Source organism: Panthera onca, chromosome D3 (genome assembly GCF_046562875.1).
Source record: "Panthera onca isolate mPanOnc1 chromosome D3, mPanOnc1 haplotype 2, whole genome shotgun sequence".
NCBI classification, from domain to species: domain Eukaryota; kingdom Metazoa; phylum Chordata; class Mammalia; order Carnivora; family Felidae; genus Panthera; species Panthera onca.
The window spans coordinates 93,486,734-93,504,237 of record NC_138350.1 but is presented as its reverse complement, the minus strand read 5'-3'; the positions used below and the strand labels follow the sequence as shown (position 1 = coordinate 93,504,237).

The 17,504-nt window shown below is 46.9% G+C and overlaps 1 protein-coding gene across 1 annotated transcript in view; it reads left to right on the top strand.

The window, feature by feature from the left end:
* The window catches only part of PARD6G (par-6 family cell polarity regulator gamma), a 92,217-nt gene that overhangs the window by 19,824 nt on the left and 54,889 nt on the right, over nt 1-17,504 (top strand). Inside the window, exon 2 of the mRNA XM_078435085.2 lies at nt 6,101-6,323. Coding sequence (XP_078291211.2) covers nt 6,101-6,323 — 223 coding nt within the window. The remainder of the gene's footprint in view (nt 1-6,100; nt 6,324-17,504) is intronic.

The following is a 17,504-nucleotide window of genomic DNA, read 5'->3' as shown; positions in this document are numbered from 1 at the left end:
TTCATTGGCTGCTTATTTTCCTCTGCATGGAGGCCATTTTTTTTCTGTTTCTTGATATATCTCATAAATTTGCTGAAAACTAGACATTTTTTTTTTTAATGTTTATTTCTTTGCTGCTTTTTGTTTGTTTAGTGACTTTCCTGGACAAATTCTGTAAAGTGTATTATTTGTTATGTGCGACCACTGTTAACTTCATGGTCATCTGGTAATTGCACAGAGATTTCCTTTCATGAGCTCAACCAGTAGGTCCCCCAGCCTCTGCTCGAGGCTCTATGTGTGTGTCAGTTCCAGCTGCTTAGGCTCCACTTTAGCCTTCACTTCCTGACTCACAGAATCCCAGGTCAACCAGATAGAGATTATATAGCCTTCTTGGGTCTCTCCTGATCACACACACAGCACTGCATGTGTGTGTGGCCTGTGTTTGTAGGAATTTCAGAGCTTTTCCCAGCCTCCTGTGGGTATCTTATTCCCCTCCATTTCTTTCACTGTGGTAAAATACACATGACGTAAAATTTGCCACTTAACCATTTTACGCGTGCTGTTCAGTGTCACTAAGTACATTCACACGGTTGTGCAGCTGCCGCCCCCCCCCCCCCATATCCAGAACTCTTTTCGTCTTGTAAAACCAAAAGTCTGTCAGTTAAGCAATAACTTCCCAGTTCCTTGCAACTACCGCCTGCTTTCTGTCTCCATGATCTGATGGCTCCCGGGACCTCCTACACGTGGAACCACACAGCGTTCACCCTTCTGCTGCTGCCTCGTTTCACACAGCACGGTGCTCCAGCTTCGTGCATGTTGCAGCAGGTGAAAGAACACCCTTCCGTTTTAAGGCTGAATGACACTCCATTGTATGGATATATACCAGTTGTACTTAGGAGTTCTCTGTATATTCTGAGTATTATCCCTTTTTGCAGGCTGTTGTACTCTGTGGATAGTGTCTTCTGATGCACAAAAGGTAGTTTTCACTAAGTCCGATGTCTGTTTTTTCTTTTGTTACCTGTGCCTTTGGTGTCATATCCAGTAAATCACTACCAAACCCAGTGTCCTGAAGCTTTTGCACTATGTTTTTATTTAAGAATTCTGTAGTTTCAGGTTTTACATTTAGGTCATTTATCCATTTTGAGTGACTTTTGGTAATGGTGTTGTTACGTAAGAATCCAACTTCAGTATGATAAAAGCATTTTATTTAAATATATATATTAGCATGGGGTACTGACTTTATATTTTTACTTCCCTTTATATCAGATTAAACAAGTTTCCTCTAAATGCAGACACGATTCGTTGGCATATAATTCTTGGTGTACTTACCAGAAATTGAAAAAGTGGTTCCAAGGATTGGGCAGTAAATCTTGCAAGTCCAGTGGTTTCCAAGACTTTGCTTTCAACAGCGTTGAAAGTTGTCCTAATTGTCAGCTAATAGATTATTAAAAATATTGTTAATGATAGACCACTCTATGATTATTTATTTTTGGCACATTACTTGGTAAGAGTCACAGAGCTGAGGTCTGGCATGCCTTCTGAGCCCTCAGTCCCATCAATTTACATTCACAGGGAGGAGAAGGAGCAAAAGAGCCAATGTTACTCTGACCTCATTTAGCAAAAACACTCCTCATGAAAGATTTTTTAGGTGTTTACTTTGGATGGTTAATAATTATTTATGAAAATGTGTAACTCTGTTTCAGTCATGATTTAATCATTGTAATGACTTAGGCTACAAACTTTTTACTGTAAAAAATCTATTTATTTTATGTTACTGTATAGTTTTGGTCCATAACCCAGACATTAAGTTCACCATCATAGCCAGTTTCTGAGCACACAGTTCACAGTATACAGTTTACATTCACCGTTGTGCATACCGTCCAGTACTCTTTCCATCTTGCAAAATTAAAACTCCATACCACTGACACAAATATAGAAATATTCTCCACAAATAGAGCCTTGTGGCCATGTGAAAAAGAATGTTTAATTCAATTTATCTGATTTTCTTGCATAGAAGAGTGGTAGGGTACTCCAGCATAAATTATTATGATAAAATACTAGGCTTCAGTCCTCTTGGAGCAGTGTGATAGAAACAAGGGACCAAACAGAAAAAAAGCCCATGTGGAATTTCTGATTGTTACAAAAGAGTTGGTTATTCTATTTTAAAATGCATGATGGTAACATCATATCACTATGGCATTTAGCTTTCATTGACTGTATTTAAAAGATCATCTGATAAAATATTTATTTTTAAAAGAAATACAGTATGCTGGAAATTATATCCCTTGCAACCATTTATTTTTGTTATGAAAAATTTAGATGCTAACTTAAAAATATGTTATCCTTTTTATAGTGGTAGTTTTTCAGAATTCCTTAGGAGGTATGTGACATTTGAAGACCACTGCATTAGTACATAGGGATCCCTATGCAAATGCCTGAACCAACTTTAAAGTTTTCTGGAGACCACCCTGAAATGCCGAGCCTCGCTATAGGAGTTTGTTCCCGCGGCAAGGCTCATGACAAGGTAGTGACGGCTGAGCGTCAGACACTCGCCTGCTGTCCCACATTCAAACCTGCAGAACTCCACAAAGGGAGGTGTCTGTTTGGGAGGCCGTCTCCTCAGTCCAGAACAGGTACAACTTCAAAGCTAAGTGCTCACTAAGGAAAGTTTTAAGAAAAACTGACATTATGGCACCTGCCCTAGGTTGGCAGGCAAGTTAGACAGCGGCCTCAATCTACCTTTTCCTCCTGTGCCCTGCTCACAGCCGTAACATTTCCCCTTAGAAGGACCCAGATCCACAGAGTAAAGCAACCCACAGAATGAGAGTGTTTCAAATTATATATTTGATCAGGGGAATGAGCCAGTTACAGAAAGACAAAAACGGATGATTCCACTCATATGAAGTACTTAGAGGAGTCATATTCATACAGACCGGCGGGTAGGTGGTGTCACCAGGGTCTGGGGGAGGGGCTGGGAGTCCGTGTTTAATGGGGACGGACTCAGTTGCACAAGATACGAAGACACAGGGATGGGGACAGCTGCTCAGCAGTGTGAACGTATTACTGCCACTGAACTCTGCACTTAAGTAATGGTGAAGATGGTAAACTTTAGGGGCACCTGGGTGGCTGAGTCCGTCAAGCATCTGACTTCGACTCAGGTCACGATCTCACGGTTTGTGAGGTGGAGCCCCACATCCAGCTCTGTGCTGGCGGCTCGGAGCCTGGAGTCTGCTTCGGATTCTGTGTCTCTCTTGTTGTCTGCCCTTCCCCTGCTTGCACTCTGTCTCTCTCTCTCTCTCTCAAAAATAAAAAAAATTTTTAAAAAATTTTTTAATGGTAAACTTTATGTTATGTGTATTTTGCATAATAAAAAAAATTAGGAAAAATGCTAATATCCCATTTCATACCTCTTTTTGCCAAACTTTGGGACTCATTCAACGTAAGAAGCATTGTTCACCATACTGCTGGATGGATTAACAAAGTCAGCCTCGTTATCAAATACAAATCAGACTTGCTTTCTGTCAGGAAGCAGTCTGCATTCATTTTCATTTCCAATCCACACGTTAAGACGTATTTTGAAGAAGGGGCACCTGGGTGGCTCAGGTCATGATCCCAGGGTCCTGTTCGTGAGCCCCGTGTCGGGCTCCATGTGGAGCCTGCTTAAGATTCTCTCTCAGTCTCCCTCTGCCCTCTCCTCTGCTCACTCACTCTTTCTCTCTCTCTAAAAAAAAGTTTAAAAAAAATTATAAAGACGTATTTTGAAGAAAACCACTAAAAGATTGGAGAAACAAATTAGATTAACCTTAGATTGACTGCCAAATGCAGGAGGGACTTGGCCCAGCATGGGCTGTTTCTCACTGCTCACCTAGGATGTGGCCTAATCCAGGGGGAGTGAGTCAGGAGAGGCAGCCGGTGTCCCTTAAATCAGAGTGAGTGTGTGGTGTCCGGTTTGGGGGAAGAATCAAGAACCGCACATGAAACTCAGAGGCATACGCTGATTTCATTGGACACCATTGAACTCTCCTTATGTGCTTAATGAAAAGAGGGTGCATACTGATAAGAACTAATTGCTCTGGAAGTTAGCTTGTATTAGATCTGAGATGGGAGAGATGACGGCTATTGTTGAAATAAATATTCATGATGTGACGACATAACCGAATCTGAAAAAAGATCACATTAAACTAATGTAGGCTTGAACTCTTGTGTCTTCAAAAGTTTTGTGGCCCCAGGATGTGTGTGAGAGATTGTGTGCTGCTCACCCTGGGCCAGCCAATGGTGCATGCTGGGATAAATACGGAGAAGAGGAGGAATGCTGACCTTTCAGCAATGCGGGAAGGATTTCTCGGTTTGCTGTGCTGTGTTCACAGGCCCCATCTCAAGGTGGGCACCTCTGACAGCGGCAGAGCGGCGGGGGAGAGCCTTGCCGCGTGGCCCTCTGTGCTGAGCCCGGAGCCCCTCCTCCCCTGACCCAGTACGTGGGAGGAGGCCTTAGGGGTTGTGCTTGCCCATCGAAGGTGGCTTTTCTTGAACCAGTATTTCGGAAAGTCCCACTGTCCTGCGTGCTGAAGTATTTTATTCCTGGGGCAATGCGGGATGGGTGAGAGGTTTGTTTTGTTTTTTAAAAAGGGAAATGGAACAGCACACTCTGGTTCTCAGAGATCTGTGGCCACGGAGATTTGGAGACTGATTTCCCTTAAAACCAGTGGTTTTATGGTGTGGTCCCCAGCCCAAGGGCATCAGCTTCTCCTGGGAACTTGTTAAAAATGCAAATTATGGGGCCCGCTCTCCAGATCAGCCCAGTCCAGACCTCTAGGGGCCTCCAGGTGATTCTGATGCCTGCCCACTTTGAGAACCACACAAACCCATATGGTTTGAGTTGATTTGCCCTTGACTAGTTGACATAATGTCTAGATGATGTAATGACTCGTATTGTGTAAACATTAGACATTTCATTTTTGTGTATTTTGGAACCACTATAATTAGTTTTCAGTTGTGTTGAAGAGCACTGAATCTGTGCTGCCTGATGAATAAAGGTCTGTATTGCCAAGCGAGGGACAACAGCATGTCCTAATCCAGAAACCCTCAGGCCAAACAGAGGTGGTGTCCTTGGATCCCAGGATGGTTCAGCCCGTGGGAGGTGACCTAGGGTCCTTTCCTGGCAGAGAACTGTGTGGGCACCTGAGCCAGGGCCAGGGACTGTCAGGAAAGTTGGGCCCTGGGTATCTCCCAGAGCAGGCGGAGTGAGTACCGTCTGTTGAGAGAGGAACCTGCTCTGTGTTTTGGGCGGGACCAGGGCCCACGTTCGTGTCTCCCTGAGATTTGTGAAGCCTTCTTTTTACCACAGTCCTTCCTTCTTTCACTTTTGCTTCCACTTTTGATCCTTCGGTCTTTTAAAAATACAAATCAGAGGCCCCTAGGTGGCTCAGTCCGTTAAGCATCTGACTCTTGATATTTGCTCAGGTCATGATCTCGCGTGGGGCTCTGCACTGACAGCACAGAGCCTGCCTGGGATTCCCTCTCTCTTGCGCTCTCTCTGTCTGCCCCCCTGTCGCTCCTACGTTTGCTTTCTCTCATTCCCTCTGTCTCTCAGTAAATACATAAAATTTTTTTAAAAATCAAATGCAAATCATATCAAATCAGTTCCTTGCTTAAAATTGAAATTGTTCCAGGACCACCCATTGCCCTCAGGAAAAATACAGAGCGTTCAGCTGGCCTTGCTTCCCTCCTGCCCATGAGTGTTTGCCCCTATCTCGGGGCTGTGCGGACACCGCAAGCTGAGCCTGGACAGCCACCCCAGGTGAAGGCCCTCACTAAGCACAGGCTCCTGTTTCAATCTCGTCCACCATACTCCTAATACTTTTTGACCTTGCTTTTTCTTCAGTAGCCTCAGCTCCAGCACCTGTCCTGTCCAGGACACAGGTCAGCGTTGAGTGAACTGATCCCCCACACTCCTGTCTCCCCTTTCCTTGTGTGTTTGCAGAAGCTCTATGAGGACAGGGACACGGTTCGCCGCTGTGTCCGGGCCTCACGGAGGCTCAGGACGCGCTTGGCATGACGTGAACAAGCCTTATTTCCCGTCCTTTCCCTGCTACTTATGTCCCCCCTGTCTCTTGCATTGTAGTTTGGGGCTGAGTTCCGGAGATTTTCCTTAGACCGTCAAAAGCCAGGGAAGTTTGAAGACTTCTACAACCTGGTGGTTCACACGCACCACATCTCCAACACAGACGTGACCATTGGCTATGCAGATGTGCACGGCGACCTGCTGCCCATCAACAACGATGACAACTTCTGCAAGGCGGTCTCGAGCGCCAACCCCCTGCTCAGGGTCTTCATCCAGAAACGAGGTACCGGGGGCCACTGCACCCATTTCAAACATGCAGTTTTCGGTTTTGTCTGTTGCTACAGAGCCATGCGTTCTCTTTTCTAGCCTGTGGTAGAAAAGAAGGTAACGTGTGTTTGGTCAACACCAGTTTATTAGAAAGTCTTCAAAATTTTAAATGCATTTTCAATCTTAAAGAGTGTTGATTTCTGATTTTTAAAGACTGAGGAAGAAATACTATTGATGCTTTCATATTTTAACTGGATGCGAGTTCGCTAACAAAACGGCATTAGCCAGTAACCCAGGAATGAAACTTGTGGTTGCTAGTGTGTGTTTTCCACTGTCTTTTTAGGATTGGAAACTTATGCTAGCTTTAAATTATAACTTTGGCTAACTTTTAGCTCTGAGGGTCTAGCTTTGCTGTAACAGTATCATTTTATGGGAAAACCGGCTGCTAACGTAGGTTAATGGTTGGGAGGGCGTGTGCCCCGCTGTTGAGTCGAAGCTGGGCCTCGTGCTGGTCTCATCTCTACACTCGGGAGAAACTTCCCATTTCCAAATAAAATACTGAAGGAAAGAGCCGCCTGCAGGGAGGCGTTTCCCGGCTGATTTGGTCGTGACTGGAACTTCTGTGCCCACAGCGAGCGCACAGACCGCCCGCAGGGGACACTTGCAGGGTGACCGCCGTGGCTCGCCGTGTTGGCTGCAGTGGCCTCAGTGGGGGCAGGAGAGCTGAGCAGAGACCGGGAGCAGCAGCCACAGTGTTCGGAACAGAAGGAGGCCGGGACGCTGGAGGCCGAGGCGTATAGCCGGGCGCCTGGTTCTGAGGGCAGGCGGTGCCTCAGTCCCTGCTGCGGCATCACGTTGTCCCGAGGGGAGAAGGCGCACGTGCGGAGAGCTCAGGGCGTGCTGGCCGCGGCTCCGCGAACATTCTCTCTTCTTGTTTGTGCTGCTGGAAGGGAACAGCGGGAGACCCGCTGACCTCACCTTCTGCCTGGTTCTCTGGCACGAGATCAGACAGCTCTGCGTCTTCAGTCCCTGCTGAGCCTGGCCGTCCCGCTGATGGCACCGTCACTGCCGCGCAGTGGCTTTTGCTTCGTCCCCAGCCCTGCAGCGTTGCTCCGCTGCCTCCACGTGACCCCGGGCTCTGCCGCGTCCTCCTGCCGGCTGCTCTGGCCGCACCTGCGCCCGGCTGCCCCCCGCCTGGAGCCGCCCTCTCTCAGACCGCGCTACCCAGTCACTTCGTGTCCCCTCGGCCCGTTCTCTGTCCTGTCACTCTGCTTCTCTGTGCCTTACTTAGCGGCCGTTCTCAGGGCTCCTTGCTGGCCATCGGGGCCACGTCCCGCCGCTCCGCCCTGGCCATCCCGGGTCACAGTGCTTGCTCTCAGGGTGCGGGAGGGTGAGCAGTGGGTGCGGAGCACCGTGTAAACCGGAGATCTGCACGCGGGCTTTGTCATCCATCCGTCACAGAGGGAACGAGTGGTGTCTGTGCGGAGCTGAACTGGAGGTGCCACCGAGGGCGTGCCTTTCCCTCAAAGTGCTGCTGACACCTGGCACCCCGTGCTGTGGACCCTCTGAGGCTGAGGTGACACAGGAAGCTCCGAGGTTCGTGTGCTCACGAGTGTGTCCACTTCCCAGGGGCGACTCTGGCGGCTCTGCCTCTTTTCAGCTTGCTGGCTGAGGCCCTGTGTCCTGTCTTCATTGTTTACTTTCCCTCTGGCACTGCCCTGAGAGAAATAGCTCAAAGTTTAATTGGCCGGCTCAGGGTTTCTTCCCCCGCCCCGTAGTGTGTCACCTGCAACCTGTGCCTTTCTCTGTCACATGGCAGAGACCTCTGTCAGGGACCCCAGTTCAGACCCTGCCTCTAGCACCTTCTCGCTGACTCTGACCAGCTGATCCCTAATGTTCTGGTCTATAAAATGGGAGAGCAGCGCCTACCTCAGATAGTTGTCATACTTGGGGCACCCGGGTGGCTCCGTCGGTTAAGCATTTGACTTCAGCTCGGATCGACATCTCACAGTTCATGGGTTCGAGCCCTGCGTCCGGCTCTGTGCTGACAGCTCGGAGCCTGGAGCCTGCTTCGGATCCTGTGTCTCCCTCTCTCTCTGCCCCTCCCCAACTCACACTCTGTCTGTCTGTCTGTCTGTCTGTCTCTCTTTCAAAAATAAATAAACATAAAAAATTAAAAAAAAACAAACAATAGTTGCCATACTTAAATAGGAAAGGGCTCCTGGGGTGCCTGGGTGGCTCAGTCAGCTAAGCTTCCAACTCTATTTCAGCTCAGGTCATGATCTCACAGTTTGTGAGTTCGAGCCCCACGGTGGGCTCTGTGCTGACAGCTCAGAGCCTGCCTGGGACTCATTCTCTCTCCCTCTCTCTCTGTCCCTGCTGTGTGCTCTCTCTCTCTCTCTGAAAATAAGTAAAAGAAAAAAGGTACTCGTAATATTCACAAAGCTCAGCGCCTCGATTCCATCTCCGGGGAAACGGGCTCTGCTCTTGCCATGCTCAGTGGACTCTTGCTGTAAATACTGTGTCCAGGTGGGAGAGGCGGGACAACTGTGTTGCTGTGGATGGTAGGAAGCAGGAGCCGTCCTGACACCCTCCATGTTCAGGACAGACTTGCTAACTGTGAGAAAGGCAGTGCCCATCTGCAGGGAGGCCATCGCTGAGGCTACCCTGGGAGGTGACACTCAGGTCCCACGTTCTTTTCCTACAGCAGGTGTTCCGAGATGTCGGTCACAGTAATACCGTTTTCATGATTTTACTGCAGCCACCCTCACTCAGTCACTTACCTAATAACTTTCTATACCGTGGTGTATATTTTAGGAGAAAACTGTACTCCTATCACAAGTGAAGAGCCATCAGCCTTCTAACAGATGTTGAAGTAAACCCACAGTTATGTTTAGGAAACATACTTTGTCTGCCACTCATTAATCTCTTACCCCAAACCACACATGCACATCACAATGAAACTTCAGGCCAACCTCCCTTGTGAATACAGATGTGGAAACCCTTCGACAAAATACCAGGATGTGGGAATCCTATTCCCACACAGGAACTTATGCGTGACTGTTGACTGCCGCGGTGTCCATGATGGCCAAAAGGTGGAAACGCCCCAGCGTGCGCAGACCGGCGAGTGCACACAAGACGTGCGGTGGGACAGGGCTCAGTCGTAGACGGGACTGAGGGGACGCAGCTCGCGGGAACCCTGGAAGGAGGGGCAGGTGAGAGTAGCCGGGTGTGCGGGCCGCTGTCGGAGGGGTGCGTTCAGTCTGTGCTCTGAGGTGCAGAGTCTGTGTCTGCGGAGCCGCTAAAACTTATTCGTTGCCCCAAAGCAATGCTCAACGCTCAGCGGCCACTTGCAGACGCGCGGGGCAGTGGAGGGTCGGCCGCCAGTGCAGCGGGGTCCACCTTCTCGCATCAGGTCTTCCGGCACACACGTTTCCTTGCCACAGTCTATTTACTGCCATGTTTCCCACTTTTTTGTGCTTATTCTTTTTTAATAATTGTGGCAAAATACATACAACGAAGCTTGCCACCGCTGTATACCCATCCGTCTCCACGATGCTTCTCATCCTGAAAAACCGAGTCATTCTGTCTTTTAAACCCTATCTCCCCGTTCTGCCCTCCCTCCAGCCCCTGGTGCCCACCACCCTACTTTCTACCTGTGTGATTGTGACCCCTCTAGGAGCCTCCTGGAAGTGGATTCCTGCAGTATTTGTGACTGGTTCGTTTCACTGAGCATTATGTCCTCAAGGTTCTTCTCAGGGGAGAGACTGCCAGCATTTCCTTCCTTTTCCAGGTTGAATGATATTCCATTTGAATAGGCCACATTTTGTTCATCATTCACCCATCAGTGGACATCTGGGTTTCTTCCATGTTTTAGCTGCTGTGAACATGAGACAAACATCTCTTTGAGACCCTGTTTTCAATTCTTTTGGGTATAGACTCTGTAGTGTAAATATTGCTGCTTCACATGGTAGTTCTACTCTTAAGTGTTTGAGAAACCGTCATACTGTTTTCCACAGCAGCCGCACCATTTTGCATTCCCACCAACAGCGCACAGGGTCCCAGTTTTTCCACACCCTCACCAGCACCTGTTTTCTGGTTCTTTAAAAGTAGCCATCACAATGGGTGTGAGGTGGGATCTCCTACTCTTGATTTGCAAGTCCCTAATCCTTAGGGATGTTGGTGTTTGCAGTGCTTCATGGGCACTTGTACGTCTTCTTTGGAGAGACATCTGTTCAGGTCCTTTGCCCATTTTTGCACAAGGTTACCTTTGGTTGTTGAGTTTCAGGGGCTCTTTTTGTTGTGGATGTTAATCCCTTGTCAGATGTGGACTCGCAAATATTTTCTCTCGTTCTGTAGGTTGCCTTTATACTCTGCACATTGTCTTTTGATGTACAAAATTTCTAATTTGGAACAAAGTCAAATTTGTCTATTTTTTCTTTTGTGAACTGTGCCTTTTATAACTGGCCGTGTGCTGGCCTGCCCCGAGACCTTAGTTCTCGCACGGCCTCTAGTGACTGTCTCCTGTCCTGTCCTTGCGTCTGCCCTACTCCCGGGAACAAGCAGTTCTTGCAGAAAAGGTCGGTGGTCCCCACCTCCCACAGCGTTTGTCTGTCTGGGAACGTCTTGATCTCCCTCTCGCTTTGCAGCACAGTCTTGCCGGATATAGGAGTCACACGTGACGGGCCTGTCTTCGTACATTGTTTTGAATGTGTTGTGCACTTTCTCTGAAACCCAAAGTTCCTGGTGAAAAATCTGCAGATAAGCTTACTGAGGGCCCCTTGGGTGTGATGATTCCCCTCTCTCTTGGTGCTTTCAAGATTCTTGGTCTTTTGAAAGTTTGGTTACAACTTGTCTCAGAGTGGGTCTGTCTGAGTTCATCTTATTTGGAATTTGCTGAGCATCTTGGATTTTATATTCATGTCTTTCTTAAAGTTAGGAAGATTTATAACCATTGTTTCTTCAAATATTCTCTCTGCCCCTCTCTTTTCCTTTTGAGACTCCCACAGTGTGTGTGTCGGTCCTCTTGACGATGTCCTATGGGTCCCTCAGTCTCCGTTTTCTTCATTTACTTTCTATTCCACAGTGTTGATGATTTCCACCGTCGTGTCTTCAGGTTCACTGGTATTTCTCTGTTTGTTCAAATCTGTTTTGAATCCCTCTAGTCAATTTTTCATTTCAGTTATTGTACTTTTCAGCTCCAGAATTTCTTTGGGGTTTCTTTGCTGGTTTTCTCCTTCTTTACTGATATTTCCATTTTGTTCATACTTTTTTTTCATGATTTTATCCACATCTTCTAGTTCTTTCAGCATCTTTAAGACAGTTGCTTTAAAGTCTCTCCAGTAGATCTGACACCGGGTCCTTTTTAGGGACAGATTCTGTTGAATTATCTTTTTCCTTTCAATGGGCCGAAGTCCCCTGTTTCTTTGTGTGCCTCGTGATTTGCTGAGCGCTGGACATTCAAATCTCATGATGCGGTTACTCTGGAAATCAGATTCTCCCCCTTCCCCAGGGTTTGCTGTTTTGTTGTCCTCGTTCTTTTCATGGTTGCAGGCTCTGTGCCGGGGGTCAACCTGAGGTGTCCATTTAATGTCTTCCTCGGCCTTTTCTGAGCCTTTCCTTGGACATGTGCCATCACTTCCTAATTTCCCCCAAATAGGCAGCTGTTTTTCAATGTCCTAGTCTTTAACGTGTGGCTCCCGAAAGGGGAAAAGTGGAAAACAAAAGGGGGATAAGAGGGCACTTATCCCCTTGAAGTCACTCGAGCTGGAGGGGTGACAGCAATGGCCGCCAGCCTCTGAATCCGCACCTGTGTGGTCAGAGCGTGGCCTCCTGGCGTTTGGGGGACAGGGTCCTTTTCGTCCACCTGGCTTCTGCGGGCTGCTCCAGAAACACGTGCCCGGCTGCCTGCCACATGGCTGGGGCGCGGGACGGGTAGGTGCTGCTGTGCTGCGAGCTGGAATGGACCAAAATCGACTACTTCTCCCGGACACGTGGCAGGCCTCGGGCAGAGTCCACAGTTCCAAAGCAGTCCCATCACACAGGTTCCGCCCCTGCTGTTGTCATCTGGGGGGGAGAGATTCCTGGGGACCCTGCTCTGCCGTCTTCCCAGAATCCTCCTGTGCTTTTCTTGTGATTTCACTGTTGAAAATGACTCCATGCCTAGTGCAGGAGTGCTACTGAGTTTTCCTAAGTGCAAGAGGGATGTGATGTGCTGTACATAGAAAGTGCTCTTAGCTATGAGTTCAACATTAAGAATCAATAATATATACTAAATACATGTCTTTTTTAATGTTTATTTATTTTTGAGAGAGAGGGTGGGGCGGGGGGGACAGAGAGAGAGGGAGTCGGGATCTGAAGTGGGCCCTCTACTGACAGTCTCTGTGGGACTGAGTCATGAGCCATGAGATCATGACCTGAGCCAAAGTCAGATGCTTAACTGACTGAGCCCCTCAAGCACCCCACTAAATATATATCTTTAAATAGAAACACATATAGCAGAAGGTTTTATGTTGCTCAGTGGATGAAAACGTTGGTCAGAGGCTCACAGGAACCTAACCGTGTATTTTCCAAATAGCCATGTTTCAGTATTCAATAATTCAATGTTCACGGAGACTTTATAGAATATAACTACCATGTATAATGAGAGTCAACTGTGTATGAGAAGTCCAAAGAGACAGAAACAGATTTGTGGTTGCTAGGGAGAGGGAGTATTGGGAGGTTAGGGTTTCTTAACTGGGCACTGAAATATTCTGTAATTCAATAGTGGTGTTGATTGCAGGCCTTTGTAAATATACTCATAACCATTGAATTATACTCCTTAAATGGGTGAGCATTATGGTATGTAAGTTATTTTTCAATAAATTATATCTCAGTATCTCTCTTACAAAATTAAAAAGTATGAGATTCAAACCAGAGTCTCCTGAGTCTGAGCCTTGACCTTGGGTGACGTCATCTGGGCTCATCTTTAGGCTTTATTTCCAAAATTCAGCCATTTTCAATATGTGTAAAAACTTGGAGTTTTTAATTAATTTATTTAGCATCAAAACTCCAGGCAGTGCTCAGGAACCTGCAGCTGGCCTCTATTTGGGGTCCATTGGTAAACTTATGAGGTATGTAACTGGTCCTGCACAGCAGGGGTAGCAGGGCCTGCAACTTTGTTACAATAGAAATCATGGATATTCTCATATTGTATGTTCATGTGCTTATTGTGGCCAGATATTTTGAATGCTATTTACTGTAAGCACTATTTTATTATTTTTTTTTTAAGTTTATTCACTCATTTTGAGAGAGAGAGGGAGGGAGTAGCAGAGAGAGAGAGAGAGAGAGAGAGAGAGAGAGAAAGAGAGAATCCCAAGCAGGCTCTGGGCTGTCACCACAGAGTCCAAGGCAGGGCTCGATCCCACAAACCTCGAGATCATGATCTGAGCCAAAACCAAGAGTTGGGCACTCAACTGACTGAGCTACCCAGGTGCCCTTGTAATCGTTATTTGAAAACACTGGTATGGATTGTTATTCATTGTGTTAGTAAGAAAGCACATACAGTGTTATATCACATATTGGCTGTAGTATTTTGATCACTGTCTTCAAAGTAACTGATTTCCTTTATAAATACACGTATTTTACTTGATGCCTTTAAGAACATTATTCTGAGCAGCCATTTCCCAACACCATCTCGCCGAGGGCCCTTGGAGCGTGCAGGGTTAGGAAGCCAGTTATGGAGAGTCTGCATTTGAGAGCTCAGATGACAGGCCAGGAATGACTTGGATTTTGTCCTCCTGGGACCCAGCCAGGGACATCTTCCTTAGGATGTTAGATGGCATTTCTGCCCAGGGGGACAAAGGACCACGCCTTTGGCCTTCACACATACAGGCTTCTCTCCTTCCACATTTAGTAGACTTCTGTAGTCCTCTGTCCAGCGCCGGACCCCTGCTAAACACTGCGGGGTCTCCCCATGTATGCACAACAGACATCATCATGCCTTTCACTTGAATGCTGTGCCCACTTAAGTAAGTTGCTGGAATCGAATTGTCCCAGGATTTGCGTACGTGCGCCACACACCCAGCCAGTGCTGGGGAGCCAATCTTCCCTGTCTCCTGCTCACTCCCCTGGTCATCCCCAAGGATGCAGGAACATTTCAGAAAGCTGGCCCAAACCAGAGAGAATGCAGGAGAAGACCAGCAAAGATACTCAAAGTATCTGTTTCTATTTTTAGCAGAATAAACAGGAAATGCAAACACTAACTTTTCACCACATATCCTTCAATAAATCCCTCCAACACCAGCTTCCCAGCCCTCTTGTTATTTAAGAGATGGGCCTTTTTGCCTCCCAGGCCCCAGCCCAGAACTGGAGGTGGAGCTCTTCTGTCCCCAGGGTGGGTGGCCTCAGGGTGTCACAGGGGGCTTGAGAAGACTTAATTATACCACAAGATTTTCAGCACAATTAGAATGCTCTGAAGTGTTTACTTGTAAAAGAAACATAAATACTGTGCGCTTCCCCGTATCTTTTCGCTGTTCTTGGTGTCGTGGTGTCCTTCTCAGTGCCTCGAATGAACAAGAGACATATGTCTGATTTATCACAAGTTGCATGATTGGGGAGGGGGAGGGAGGGAGTTACCAGAAAAAGTAATTACGGGATGTTCTTCAAAGTAAAACATAGAATCGCTGACAATTTGGTTACATGCACTGGAAGAATCTTAAAGTGTCAGGCTGTGTAAATCCTGCTTATAATTGCTTTTCTCAGATACTTCATTAAGTCCCAGAAGTTGTGTTCGGTTTTTAGGTTGGGGGTTCACTGCTTAGCAGGAAGCACTCAGGGTCTCTGACGTTTTAGGGTGCTACAATTCTCTTTCCTGAGACACTGCCCCGGGTTGGAGGCTGTGTGTGTTGAGGGCAGGGAAAAGCCTAGTTGTGCTGAAGTAACCTTGTCTGTGTCCCTGTGCTTGTAGGAACAGATGTAACACCCTCTGCTGTGGGAGCTTTTTCATGAGACATATTTGCTTCTTTAACTGCCACTGATTCCTGGAAGTTTGCATATTTGGAGAATTTCCTTTTTTTTTTTTTTTTTTTTTTTTTTTTTTTAATTGAAAGAAAAGGCAAACACTCTCCCGTGGCTCCACCGTGGGAACATTCAGAAAACAAAATGCCTGAAGCCCGCATTCACCCCTGGAGTGGGAGTGGAAGGGGGGAGAGAATGTGCTGATGTAGCTCATTAAAAAGAAAACAAAGCCAGAGCCACCCACCATCCAGAAGAATCCAGGGGCTGGTCCTGGGCAAACTAGCCATCTGTGCAGGCAGTCAGAAACCACGAGGTCATCGGCATCTCCTGGACACAGCTTGGTGCACCTGTGCCCCGGGGCTGCCCCTGCCCCCCAGCTGAGCCTGTGAGAGGGCGGGAAAGTGCCCCAGCCCAGTGAGCACCTTGTACATGGTGGTGACATGGAGGTGGGTTTGACCCTTTTCTTGTTTGTTTCCTGGTCACATGTTTTTTTACATATTCAAGCCCAGGGTGTGTTTATAATTTGGACTCGTGCTGTTTAAAGTCCTAATATATCATAAATATATCCTGTCATTAAACTCTTTGCAAGACTTTTTGTTTTTATTTATTTTTTTAATTTATTTTTTCCCTTTTCTTTTTATTTACTTTGAGAGAGACAGGGAAAGGGAGAATCCCGAGCAGGCTCTGTGCTGACCGTGCGGAGCCCGATGTGGGGTTCAATCTCACGAAACCGTGAGATCATGACCTGAACCATAATCAAGAGTCGGACTGAGCCGCCCGGGCACCCGTGTAAGACTGTTTTTAAAAGTCTTTTCTGCTTATAACATATTTGTAAAAGAAAATTCAAACAATGTGGAAATAAACAACTCCACCACCCCCAAGGTAACCACCATTAGCATTTTGGTGACCCCTCCCAGATCACGTGGTATAGGTAAATAAGTTGGACATAGTTTTACATAAATAGGATCATAATGAACATACACTTTTAAATTAGTTTTAACTCACAGACATTGTTTTAAGCTAGTATTGTATTTTTTTACTTTATGTAGATGTATGTAGACACAAACTATCTTTTAATGGAGATATATAAATGTATATATAAATGTTATATCAATGTAACAAAATGTAACCAACCACTTATTTTATATTTAAAACTTTTCCAAATTTTCATTCTTACAAACTGTGTTATGCGTTTTTACTTATGTGTCCATCTGTCTCTTCTGGGTAAATTAGCCGAAATGTCTTGCTAGGTTAAAAAGCATATGTATTTTGAGCTAAGACACTGCCAGTGGAATTCTTTTTAGGAGGGCATTAGAATGACATTTGAATGGAATCTTCTTAAACACATCTTTGAAGACTGTCCTTGTGTGGCAGGAAGACTCATGAGCCTTGAATTTGCCCTCCTGAACGCTGCAGTGAAGGCCGGTGAGGGTTTCCCCAGAAGTGGGCTGTGGGCTGCTCTCCTGTTAGGACAGCAGCCAGCTTTGGACCCTGCAAGTCTGGGACCTCAGCTGCCGCCTTATGGGCGTCTTATCCTGCTCTAAACAGCTGATATCTTACGTCCTGTGTGTAGGGAGCTCCTCTCAGCCTGGCCTTGCTGGGTGCAAGCTGCAGACCCCAGGGCTAAAGTTTAGAGTAGAGGCCGTGGTTTTTGCATGGGGACATGGTTCCTGCCGAAGCTTCCACAGAGGCCAGAGAGTACTGTTTGTCTGGAGGTGACCATCTCACTGATCCTTTTCTGTCAGGGCAGAGTGGCTGGTCATATGATGAGTAACATGTTTATTTAAGCCAGTTCTCAAAGAGGACGAGGTCAAGGATTCCAGTTTGATGGGAAATAAGGCCAAGCATGGAGGCACAGCGTGGGGCTTTCTTTCAACATTGAAGCCGACAGTCCTGAGCCAAGTGATTGGTTGTCAGGCTGCCTGTGTTAGCAGGATTTCTCTTTGAAACAAATCTTTTTAAACAAAAAGCAGCATACTCCTCAGATAATGTAACAGGGCTGTGTTTCTGTTTCCAGGGTGGGTTAGGTTGTGTACCTTCGCCTATTTTTAGAAGAAAGGGATTCGTCGGCCCTTTGGATGGCCTGCCTGGTAAGCCCCACACCCTACAGCCTGAGCCTCCTGCGAGTGCCTGACTGTTTAGAAGCTGCTCAGAGCTGGGCGATCAGGTACTTCCCGTGGGAGGTGGAGCCCTGGTGCCC